Source organism: Crocodylus siamensis, chromosome 4, assembly GCF_052110815.1.
Source record: "Crocodylus siamensis isolate JL-2025a chromosome 4, ASM5211081v1, whole genome shotgun sequence".
NCBI classification, from domain to species: Eukaryota; Metazoa; Chordata; order Crocodylia; family Crocodylidae; genus Crocodylus; species Crocodylus siamensis.
Window position 1 is genome coordinate 100,156,049 of NC_143398.1, and position 12,692 is coordinate 100,168,740.

General features: G+C 43.0%; 1 protein-coding gene across 1 annotated transcript in view; it reads left to right on the forward strand.

The window, feature by feature from the left end:
- Positions 1–4,316: 4,316 nt before the first annotated feature.
- The window catches only part of BPIFC (BPI fold containing family C), a 30,548-nt gene continuing 22,172 nt past the window's right edge, over positions 4,317–12,692 (forward strand). The window contains exons 1-4 of the mRNA XM_090041086.1: positions 4,317–4,431; positions 7,834–7,945; positions 9,569–9,697; positions 11,833–11,988. Coding sequence (XP_089897212.1) covers positions 4,317–4,431; positions 7,834–7,945; positions 9,569–9,697; positions 11,833–11,988 — 512 coding nt within the window. The remainder of the gene's footprint in view (positions 4,432–7,833; positions 7,946–9,568; positions 9,698–11,832; positions 11,989–12,692) is intronic.

Consider the following 12,692-nt stretch of genomic DNA (forward strand, 5'->3'; position numbering starts at 1 on the left):
GTCATATAGAGTGGGAAGAAGCCACTCTCTCCTCCTACCACTTAGAGGCACTGTATATAAACTCTGTGGGCATATCTACTGATGCAATTAATGCATCTGAATTTTCTGCATAGAAAGTTCAGACTAATTAAAGCACGCCCTCCACCCCCAGTAGAGATTGGGACCCACCCTGATCTCCACATGGCTGCGAGGCAGCTGCCCAGCAGCTCTCCCTGCCCCATGGAGATGGGATGGGTCCCAATCTCTACATGACTAGGAGACAGTTCCTGCAAGGCCAGGACAGCTCTGTCAGTCCCTTGTGCCCCACCCCCCCTTGTTTAGGCTAACTGGGAGCAATTTGCTCCCAGTCAGTGTCTACACGTGTAGCATGGTGCATTAGTTAATACATCGTTTTCTAGTTCCTGTATTAACAAGTACTAGAAAACAGTGCACTAGACTAATATAATGTGCGGTAATTGCTATGCATGTGTAGACAGTGATTTACTGCACTTTAGATTAATCTAATAGTCAGTAAAGCATCTTGTGTAGATGCATCCTGTCTCATCCTGCTGTGACCAAGGAGATGCATTCATAGCTTCAACTTCTGGAGATAGTGAAGAATGGGCCGATGTAAGGGTATTCCCCCCTCAAGATCCAGCCAAATTACAACCCTCTATCTGGTCTCCGCACTGCAAATATATAATGGCTATGATTTGGCACTAGCTCATTTACTCTCTCCTCATAAACCAGACACACACAGTTATGAATGAATATTTACTGATTTTTTTCTGTCCATTTCTTTTTATATTGAGATGCCCAGAACAAAATGTCTGACTAGTATTCAAGAGAGGTCTCATCAAATGATTTTTTAAAGGTATTTTACCTTACCATTCTGTGATTTGATGCCATTATATAAAACCAGCAAGAATCACATTCCTCCAGGTTGTCATTGGTAGATCTATGCACAATGGGAAATTTCCCTTTTTACAAAGAACACAAAGATACAACCATGACTCTCATACCATACATACCCTTATAGGAGTTCACCGGCATCTTCCCCATCATGTCAAGATCTCTACAGGGCAAGGGGTAGAGAGTGCACAGACTACATAGGCATGGAGGGCACATCATACAGGCATTAGCTCCTTGGACCCTATGCAGAGCAAGCAGTTACTTATAATATTTTATTGTTATTTCTACTGCTTAGAGATACAGTGCAGTTCAGGACTCCATTGTGCTAGACACAGAATAAAGGCAGGAAAGTATGGTTTCAACACAAAAAAGATTAAAATCTAATTTAAGACAACTTGCGAGTGAGGAAAAGATAGGAGTGAAGGCAGAGAGATAAGGCTATGAGTATGTCAGTAAGGCAGTTATATAGGCTAATTGTGTGCCTCGACCTGTGGTTCTAAAACCTTCTAAAAGATTTTGTTTTGTTTTTGTGCCCATCTATTAGCCAGACTAGTCATCAAGAGCTGTTTCATTGTTTTGTTTTATACACCATAACTATACTACCTGTTTTACAGCATTGCACTGCATATCACTTTTTTCTATAACTCACCTCCAGGCATTGAAAATCCCTGTGAAGGGTATTCCCAAATTTGGCCCGGTCAGGGTTAAATCTTCAAAGGGTTAAATCTTCAAATCTCTCTGATTTGGCTCCACTGTTTCTCTTGTTGACTAAGCTGCAAAGAACCTACACACTCCCTAATGTGACACAGACCAGGTAGAAAGATTGGAACAAGAGAAGAACTGGAAAAAAATATCACCCCACCAACTCAATTGGATGCTGAAGGCAGACACTGAGGTAGCGTGAAGCTGAAGTGCTCTGCCAGGTAAATGCTTTGTGTAGGTATGCGTTAGAGTCTGTTGTCTTTTCTCTGAAAACAACTGAGATTTCTTTCCTGAAATGGTGACAGTGTTTCAGAAATGGAAACAATTCTTCACTTGGGTGCCTCATAATCATACAATGGGCTGCAAATGAGCTTTGGCAGCAATTTGATAAAAGTTGATAAAATTTTTCTGCAGTAGTGACTTTACAGAATGCTAGAATTGCTCATTCTGAGATATAATTTGGTTTTATGGCCTATGCATGACATGTAAGGGTTTGGGGTTTTTTTCTTTTATCAAAAAATCTTTAGGATGCTTTGGTTTCTGCGTGTTAGAGCATAGGCTGGTTTAAGTTGTAATTTTTACTGCAAGTTTTATCTAAATGTTTACAGAATCTGCTCAAAAAGGAGCCATTAAACATCAAATAGGAAAACCAGTAAATTCAGTAACTCATTGGGCTTCGATTTATCAATGTGCATAGATAGCAACAAAGAAGTGTTTCCCTTTCCCTTATACTGAAGGTATTTGAATATTGTGTCAGACAATATCGTCTGAGAAGGCAAAATTGTTAAAGGAATGGTCATTTAAAAGAAGGAGTTGTTTGATTCATTTTCAAGTTACTGGAGATAAATAGCATAGCAATTTTGTGAGTCACTTTACTGACATCAATATGTCACTTGTGTGTTGTATAGTCATTTTACATTAAAATACCTATCAATCAGCTGATGATACCCATGTCTTTATCTCAGAGGGCACCTGTACACATGACACCATTACCATGTACATGTGATGCAAGTACCACTTCACGTGCAAGAGCTTTGAGGATTTTAAATGAATTTGCATCACTTCAAACTAAACTACACTCTGATGTAGTTCAGTTTGCAATGTTGCACATTGCAGTGATGCAGCTGTCAGCTTGTTCCCAGCCACAGGAGAGGCAGGCAGGCTTCTCAGAAAAAAAGGATCAGGCCCCTTGCCACTTCTTCCTTCAATAGGCTCCTGGGGCTGACACAACACTGGGGGCCTCCTAGGAACGGGCTGGCTTGCCCCTGGAGCAGTGTGAGAAGGCTGCAGAAGGGTGGCTGGATTTGTTGATGGCTGGAGAAGGTGGCGAAAACAGTGCGAAGGGCACTGGAAGCCTGGGCAGGCTGCTAGCTGACTGGGTGCTGCCCCTGTTCAGAGGCATCCAATCCAATGCTTCCCCAAGCCTGCCTGGGCTTCCAGTGCCCCGTGCACCATCCCTGCCACCTTCTCCTCCCACCAGTACATCCAACTGCCCTTCTGCTGCCTCTCCGTGCTGCCCCACGGGCAAGCTGGGTGTGCTGGCAGCCAAAGAAGGCTGCAGGGACAGCACATGGGGTGCTGGAAGCCTGGACAGGCTCAGGAAATTGTTGGGTAGGGCATCTGCAAGACAGGGCATGACCTGGCCATCTAGCAGGCCACCCAGGCTTCAAGCACCCCATGCGCTGTCCCTGCCACCTTCTCCTGCCACCAGCAAGCCCAGCTGCCCTCCTGCCACCTCCCTGCACTGTCCCCAAGGCAAACCAGCCTGTTCCAGGCAAACTGGATATCCTGCAGGCACCTGCTGAAGGCAGCAGCTATGAGGGGCCTTTTTTTTCAGCAGAGCCTGCCTGCCTTTTCTGCAGCTGGGGAGTAAGCTTCCAGCAGGCTGAGCAGCTCCTGAGCTGCAGGGAGCTCCAGCCCTTGCCTCCACAGTAGGGGTGCCCCCAGAGCCACCTGGGCAGGCTGTTAGTGGGCTGGGTGCTGCCCCAGCTCAGGGTCGGGAAAGAGTTGGATCAGGCCTCCAAGCTGGGGCAGCACCTGGCCCACTAGCAGCCCACCCAGGTGCCTCCCAGGGGCACTGTCACTGCAGAGGACAGGGACCACCTGCAGCTCAGGCGCTGCTCAGCCCACTGGCAACTTGCCCCCTTATGGACTGGCTCCAACAAAAAAAAAAAAGGATAGGGCCCTCACCATAACGTGACAAAATTGAAATGGTTTAGTTTCAATGTAGGGGGCATAAAATAAAATCCTAAGGACTAAACCCCCCTCACATGTACAAGCACCCATCTGTGTCTCACCTGGCCGAGCTAATATAATTTAACCCAGTGTCTGATGAGAGAGAGCTAACTGGGGAAACCTCAGTCCTGAAAAGACTGGGGTAAAAAAGACCATTCTGCTATAACAGCACATCCCTCACATCCTTGTTTCTGTCCATGCTTCCTGTGAGTCCTAGTGAACTCCTTGTCCCATGGATGATGGTCTGTGTATGCTCCCACCAGTGGCTGGACAGGGCAATGGCAGCAAAACTCTTCCCAATGCTGAAAAATCACCAGTTGAGTCCCTACTTCCCAATTGCCCACCCATATCTGACTGCCATTGCAGCAAATGGGAACAGATGTAGAGTTATCACTGCTCAGGGCATTAGGAAGCTATGATGTTTTTTGTGTGACCTTGTGCTTGTAGGTTAATCTTAAATATTATTAACAGGTCCCTGTGGGAAGGAAATGGAGAAGATGCTGAAGACTGGGTATTTTATCCTCTTGCTCAGTTGTTTTGCCTGGCAGATGGATGCTAACCCTGGGCTCAAAGTAAGAATCACGCAGAAAGGGCTGGACTATGGTAAGCCTGAGATTTCCAATAGTTCTTCTGCAACACGTTTTATTTTTAGAGTACATTGAATCCTTAATATTTGCACAATGTAAAAACAAAGTCCTGAAAGACTGAGTGTTACTAGCAAGCTAAAGAGAGAAAGGAAGATTTAAAAGATGGATTTTTAAGAGAGGAAATGGCTTGGAGGTAGACAAGAGCTGCTCCAATAGCAGAAAAACTTGAAAATCTAAGGAGTCACATAGCAAAGAAGAAAGAATTGCTGCTGAAGCAGAGTGAGTGGGTAGAAGAGTACCTGGATACGGAGCCAGGAAGGGAGAATGTTGTGAGGCTGGATATCAGAACAGTTTTGTGTCCAGGAATGGTATCAATAGGAAGCCAGGAAAATTCATGCCATACTATGGGTTCTATGGGCAGTATGATTGAAGTAACATGGTCCTGGTTCATATAGCAAGGGAGTAATCTGGTCAATGTGTTGGACCTTTGAAGTTAGGTAGCAGCCCATAAATAGAGATGCTTCATTAGTCAAAATGAAATATGATCAGTGTCTGCAGATCACCTACACCTGAACCAGTGAGAGAAGAGGGGGTTACATATGTGACTTGCCTACTGCTCCCAGCCAGACTCAGGCAGTGGCTGCCTCAGGGCATCAGTTTCAGTAGTTCTCATCCCCTAGACTCTATTCCTGCTTCACCACTCTATCATCTGCCAGAGCGAAGAGCCAGCTAAGGATCTGGCCTTCAGAACCACCTCGAGACATCATTTAGGAATCATCATCCTAGCATCAGAGAGCAAGCAAAAACCATATCAGAGAGCAAGCAGAAACCAAGTGAAATTGTTCCTCCAACCCCCTACCACAGTTTCCATTGTGTCCCAACCTGCTGCTCAAATAGCTTTTTCTGTATCCTGTAGATCCTCTTCCACTAGACTGATCTGATCCAGCAGGAGCTCCTAGTATCTTCAACCCTCCCAGAAGCCAACACGGCCATAGAACAACACCCTGTTTAGATTCTGAGTCCTCTCCCTTCCATACTAACAAGTATAGCTTAATCTACTCTCAGCTTCTCCCACCAAATTCCCAGCCACAGTAGCCTGATCTCTCACATCTGCCAATAAGGAACATCCCCTTTTTATCTCTCTATGTGTCCATCCTTTCACCATTCAAGCTCTTAAGGCACCACCATTTTCATCTGTCTCCTACCTCTTTTCTCTCCTCATTTTCAATAGCCTTTCTTATTACTTCTCTAACAAATCCCTTTCCTCTTCCCGTTTCCCTTTGTCTCACTAATTCTTCCTCTCCCAAACCTGATACCCATTAAGTATAATTTTGTTTAATAATGAAAAAACAGCAACATCCAGTGCATGAGATATCAAACCCTCTCACCTTGTATCTTTCTCCTTTCTCTCCCTTTCCCTTTCTTGATAATTCTGTTTTTTATCTAAGCCTTAGATCTTAAAGCATTTGGGCCAGTAAAGAAATAATAATATGTCTCTGGACAGCACCTAGCACAATTTGGTGTGTTTAATGCATTAATAATCCCTTGATTCAACAGAAGCTGGGTCAAAGTAAGGATAAATCATCAGCAATGTTCTGTGCATGATGACAGGTAGACAATGAACAAGAAAAGTAAAAGCTCAGCTTTATGAGTCTAAGATTACAGTGTTACTATAACAAAGTATTTTGCTAAAGGTGAAGGTCAGGTCCACTTACTTCCCAGGCTGAGCATTAGTTGCAAAGGCTTCTTTGGGGAACTAAAGGCCTTCAGTCACCCAAACCAAAAGTAATCTTTCCCTCCCAAATCAGAAATAATCATTCCATAAGAGAGACAGTGCCTTAGAGCTCCCTTACACCTGCTATAGTAGGTGGATATCAGGATTAAGCCCAGTATTTGCCAGTATGAGTCAGGAAGAGCTGTTCTAGAGCTTTCAAGAACTGTCAGGTGCTGTCAGGATTAATGGGTAGAAAATTGGACAGGCACCAACACAGACATTAGTAATGCCCCACCAATCCTGATAGCATCTGATAGCTGAGGAGGGTGCAACCTTTTATGTCATCTTCACCACAGCAGAATTTTGAAGGTTAGGGTATTTAATACTGCCATCCCTCTAGTCTAGCTCGGGGCTGGATTATGATATCCTGGCGCCCTAACCTAGGGCTTCCCAACCTTTCTATGCTTTGGCCTGGCAAACTGCAGACCAGAAGTGGCTGTGACCTGGCAAACTACAGACCATTGTGCGGAGCCCTGTCGCCAGAATTTCTGGCTGGAACTAAAGTAAAGATGCTTCCATCCCCAGGCAGTGAGGTGGGCCTAAACCTCAACTATGACTGCCACAAGCCCTGCGGGAGGAGTCGCAGCCTCTCTGCCTGGTTCTGCGGGGCACCGTTTGCCGATCCGTAGTCACTTCCAGTGCAGCAGCCAACCGTCTGTGGCCTGGGGGTTGGTTTAGAGGTCCCTTATAATATGAGGCCCTAAAATGAAGATTATTTAGCTTATGCCTAAATCCAGCATGGCTCTAGCTGCCAGAAGACCCCAGCAAGGCACCCTCATGCTCACAGGAACAACCACTGGCGTGCCTTTATCATGAGGAAATCCTGAATTCTGACGGCCTTCTCACCACAAAAAATGTAAATTTAAAAAAATGGTGCTCATGTTGGGCAGTAATTAATCCTGAATATTTGTTCATGTTTATGTGGATCAAGAGGAAATTTGGGGGAAATCCCCTTCAGCAGCCTTGAAAGCAAAGTTAAAATGGAAGTAGTCCCAGAAATATGAGTGGGGGAAAAAGGAAGCTGAGCTATCTCCAGGATCTAAGAGCCAAGACAAGCACAGAAAAAGAAGACAAACAAACTGGGGACTTGAAGATGTGGTGTTTAGCGACCACTCAATGCATGTGATGCACAAGACTGAAACTATCATAACATTGGAACGTGCCAGAGTGGGGATGCCATAGGTGTGTTAGAGGGGTAAGGGGAAGGGACAGAGAATTGCAGCATTTTATACCATATAAGCCATGGTCAAATCTAAGTTCGCTCCTAGAAATAAAAAAAGGAGCAGTTAGACAAGCTGGAATAAAACCAGACATAACTTCTAGTATAGAAGACAAATCAGTTCCGGCAAATTTGGTGTGAAAGATTTTCCTATGACAGTTCCTCCAAAAGAGGCTGCAGTGCCAAAAGGGTGGTACATTGTGAATTAGCTGGAGTCAATTCTAGAATACAAGACGCAAATCCTTGGTCTTAGATATGTGCTTGCAATATAAAGGTGCAAGATAAAAATTATGGAAATGACAGTGAGAGATAATCTGTCTATCTTGATGGCATGTTTGGAGATGGGGGCACCTGCATTTGATCTACATTGTATAAGCTTTCCAGCCATAGAGAAAGCAATTGAATGGTTCTTTGTCCCTTCACAGGCTGGAAAGTTGGGCTGGAGAACCTAAAACAAGAAATAAAAAATGGAACCTTCCAAAGCTGGAGTGACCGTGAGAACTTTGGATTTGTTAAATTTGACTACACTGTTTCAGGGTAAGTAAACAATCAAAAATATTCTAAAACAATGGTATAAAATACTGTTAGTGATAAGGGAGTTCTCAATGGATTCATAAAGCCCTTACTTGCTGTTACTTTATTAGACAATTGGATTTTCAAAAGCACTCATAGATGATATAACTCTGCTCCCATTGCCCAGTCATTGTCAAGTATTTTGTACATAACCTGCCAGAGATGAATTTAAGGAAAGAGTTTGAAGGAAGACTTCAAACATAGAGTTTGAAGGAAGACATAGCAACTACTCAGACCTTTAGAAGATCTTCCCCTACCCAAAGGGCAACAAAAAAGTAAGCATGTCTGTGTTTAAGGGAAAAATTGATATTATGAGCAATAAAGGTCAACAAAGGGCCTTAATAGAAAACACAGAGGGGGGAAGTAGTAGGTTAGAAGAGAGGGGAAGATGTAGTTAGAGTAATGAGGTGGGAAAATTATTTTTGCAACAGTTTTTTGAATAAATATAGGGAGGGCAAAATATCATTATGACGTGACAAGGCTTTACATCCATTTTGCACAGGTATAAATGACTGTAGGAGGGACTATGCAGTATAGAATCAGGCTCCTTAAGTTCCTATCATTCCCCCAAATGCAGCAAGCTGCTAAAAGAATATACATTTCTGTAGCATTCCTTACCCTCGTCAGACTAAAAACTTCTAGCTAGGCTCTAATCAGGTGGTTCTCAACCATCTTAGACTGAAGGCACCCTTATATAACTTATCTGAATGTAGCAGCACCCTGTATCAACAAATAAAACCAGAAAAATAATTGAGCAATTCTGTTGCAAAGGACTCAAAAAGATCACAATGGGTGAGAATGCTTTGACACAATTAATTCCTATTTAAAATCTTTGGGTTTATGTTATTAACCATGTGTAGATGTTTGCACCTCTACTGATGCTAATATTGCCATGACACCCTGGTTGAGATCACTGTTCTAATCCGACAGAAAAGCATAAATTTGCTATCTGTCAAGACTGTTTCACTTTAATAAGTCAGTCCCTTGGCCAGTCATATGGGATTACTTCCTCACCTACAATAGTTCCTGACTTTCCATTATACAGTTCTCCAGAGCAAAAAACTTAAAGGAAATGGCTGGTGCCTTTTTCCACTATTTCCCAGTATCACTGGCAGGCTGAACCATAAACACCTCAGTTCCACATTTTATGGACAATAAGCAAAGACTGCCCCATCCCTCAAGTGAGTGAGATTTACCTGTAATGATGGGCTTCTTTCTATAGACTGGGAAAATTCACTTAAAGGAATGAGGCTTGTCTGTCTTCACAGAAAAGATACACACCCCAAGAATACAAAACATTGCAGAGACCTCTATTCCTAATGCAGAATGTTCTACCTCACCACTCAAATTTATTTTACTTAGAGGTTGAGTATAACATTGAGTCTAAAGGATCTTTTCTCTCAAGGAGTACCGTTTACCTTCAGGTCAAGGGTACCTTTCCCCATGCAATTGGATAGTTTTACCATGAAATGCTACAACATTTTGTCTTGTAACTCAAAACCATTTTGTACTATTTAATTGTACCAGAAGACTTCAGCATCTCATCTTTCATTTGAGTGCAAACTAATATCCCCCTTTCATTTATAGGCTCAGAATTAACACTGTTGAATTCCCAGATGCCTCTGTATCTCTCATACCTGGAACTGGGATAAAGCTGGCAATTGAACATGCTTCTGCAACCTTCCATGCAAACTGGAGTATAAAAACCTGGCTAGTGTAAGTATTGTACTAGGTGAGCCCCAGTATACTCTTCTGGAAAGTGAATTAAAATTAAAAAATATAAAATGTAGTTACTAATCTAATTTCTAAGGGGTCAAATATCTTTTACCAAATAATAGGAACCTGTTGATATAGCTCTCTTGAGTGTGAGACATTTATTTCAGGTTAACAGTATAGTATTAATTAAGATGCTACTACTAAAGACACCTCTGGAAAGTATCAGATCAAAATTCTGTTATTTGGCTGGTATTTTCCAGACTGTTAATTAAGTGAATATTTAGGAAGCTGTTTAATACAGTGGATCACACTCTACAAAAAGGGGTTGATGATTACATGTGCGTTATATTGCATTTACTGTGTAACTGGAAAGGTTGACTCCATAACTAATTTACTTATAGTTAACTTTGGGTGTTCTTAAGATGAGTGTGGAGTGCTGCACCTAGGGCGCAAAAATATCCAGCACAGCTACTGGTTGGGAAGTGACTCTCTCAGCAGCACAGAAGCAGAAAGGGATCTCAGAGTCGTAGTGGACTCCAAGATGAACATGAGTCGTCAGTGTGACAAAATCATCAGCAAAGCTAATCACACTTTATCATGCATCAGCAGATGCATGACAAATAGATCCAAGGAGGTGATACTTCCCCTCTATGCAACACTGGTCAGACTGCAGTTGAAGTACTGTGTCTAGTTTTGGGTGCCGTACTTCAAGAAGGATGTTGATTGACTCAAGAGGGTCCAGAGGACTCATGAGGTCCTCATATGTTTAGGGGCTTACAGGACAAGCCCTACGAGGAGAGACTGAGGGACCTGGACCTCTTCAACCTCTGCAAGAGAAGACTAAGAGGTGATCTTGTAGCCATCTACAAATTCATTAAGGGGATGCAGCAAAGGATCAGAGATGCTCTCTTCACCAGGGCACATCTTGGGGTAACAAGGAACAGTGGTCACAAACTGACAGCAGATTTAGGCTAGATATCAGGAAAAACTTCTTCATGAAAAGGATGGCCAAAATTTGGAATCGGCTTCCAAGGAAGGTGGTGCTCTCCCCTACCTTGGGGGTCTTTAAAAGAAGGCTGGATAGGCATCTGGCTGGGGTCATTTGACCCCAGAACTCTTTCCTGCCTAGGCAGGGGGTCGGACTCAATGATCTGTTGAGGTCTCTTCCAACCCTAGCATCTATGGTTCTAATCTATCTATCTTCCCAGAAAACTGTATTAACAGAATATTAAGGTTACAAAGTTATGTATTCAAAAGGTAAGAAATACCAGAATTCAAGTTGCTTCTGAAATCTTACTTTGGGCTCCTTTTATGATATTGTCTTTAATGGCTCAATTGCATACTATTTTTCAATATTAATTCTGCACTTAACATTGTAATATGTTTTTATGGAATGCTTTAAGTATTAAAAATGGGTTATAGGGTTTTTTTTGGTTTCTTATATGGGACCATATTTACTGTAACTTGGGATATGAGACTATATATATCCACAACACAGATCTCTATCACTTCAGCTAATGGAGTAACTGGTAGCAGTATTAGGCTATTATCCTCTAGATGGACTAGGCAGCAGAAGGGAATGGAACACAACTATTGCCAGCAGGGTTTCACCTCTGTTCCCTGGCAGCAAAAGATCACAGATATTCAGTTCCCCTGAGCTTAGCTCCAAGTCCTGGAGAGGAGTGTGCTGTAGGGGTTAACACTGCTGCACCTTTGCCTCCAGCTTGTCTCTTTTCTCCATGCTCCACTCCAACCCAGTTTTGAAAAAGAGTATATTGATTCCAGTGGGGCAGGTGATGACTGCTTTCTCTCCATGGGTAGTTAGAAGGGCTTTTTCTGAGGCAGTGCTACAGCTTTTGTGGCAGCATTATCACAGATCTGAGAGTTGTAGGAGAATTGAACTGGCATTAATCAGAAAATGGTTATTCAAGTCACAATGAAATTATGGTGATTTGGAACCTGGCTAACTGCGGCATGATTCAAGAACTTATACTCGCTGAAGGTGAGAGGAAAAGACTCATTCTTCATCCACCCAATGTAAGGATCAAAGCCTCTTAGACTTGACTCATCATTAGTTTCTTAAATGTTTCCTAAGAGTAGATTTTTCAGCTGAGCTTATTGTTTTGTCTGTGTAGCAGAAACCATGGAGGAGCTACTGTGTCTCTTTCAGGAGTGTTTATCACAGTGATCTTCCAAGTGTCAAGAGATAACAAAGGCCGCCTATCCATGCTGTTTCACAACTGCCGGTTAAGCATTCATGATGTTAAAGTCAAGTTGAGTGGAGGAGCCAGGTAGGTGTGAGAAATTTCTTATTATCACTCTGGTGAAAAGTAGACAAGTCAGGTTATATCTAAATACTAAACTAACCCTCCTCATCACTGCACTGCATTGCTCTGGGTACGTGGTTTCCTAAATATGAAGCAGTGCAGCCACCTCCATGCAGAATTTGGGGCAGTTTGATAAGTCACAGGGCCAATTAGCCTGCCTTCAGCTAATAGCACTCCCAAAGGACCACATAGCTCAGCTACATTGCTCTGAATTTAGGAGTCTACTCTGTCCAGAGTAGCTCAGCCTGCTCAAGAGCAACACCTCGGGGACAAAAAATTGTCTGCATAGACATTACCTCAGAGGCTCATGTCCCGCTTGTCAAAGCTAGAATAAGCATTTTGTATGGCTACTTTAATATCAGCATTCACTGAGTTCCAAATAGCCTCTAATTCTCAACCTAAATATGAGCCAGTCCTCATCTAGCCAAAAAGAATTGATTGTATAGTCTTTCTCTGTGTCATCATAGCCATTTCTTACTTCTGCCTCATTTATACTTTGCCTACCTCTCTTCCTGAGGGCTCCTTCCTCAAGGCCACCTGCTCTTTCTCTACACATGCCAAACCCAAGATTGAGGTAGCGAAGCCACACTGGAAGTACCTGTTTCACTGCTCTTGAGATTTCTGCCTCTGGTGTGCTTAAAAGCATGATCTCAGGGTTGGAGTATGCA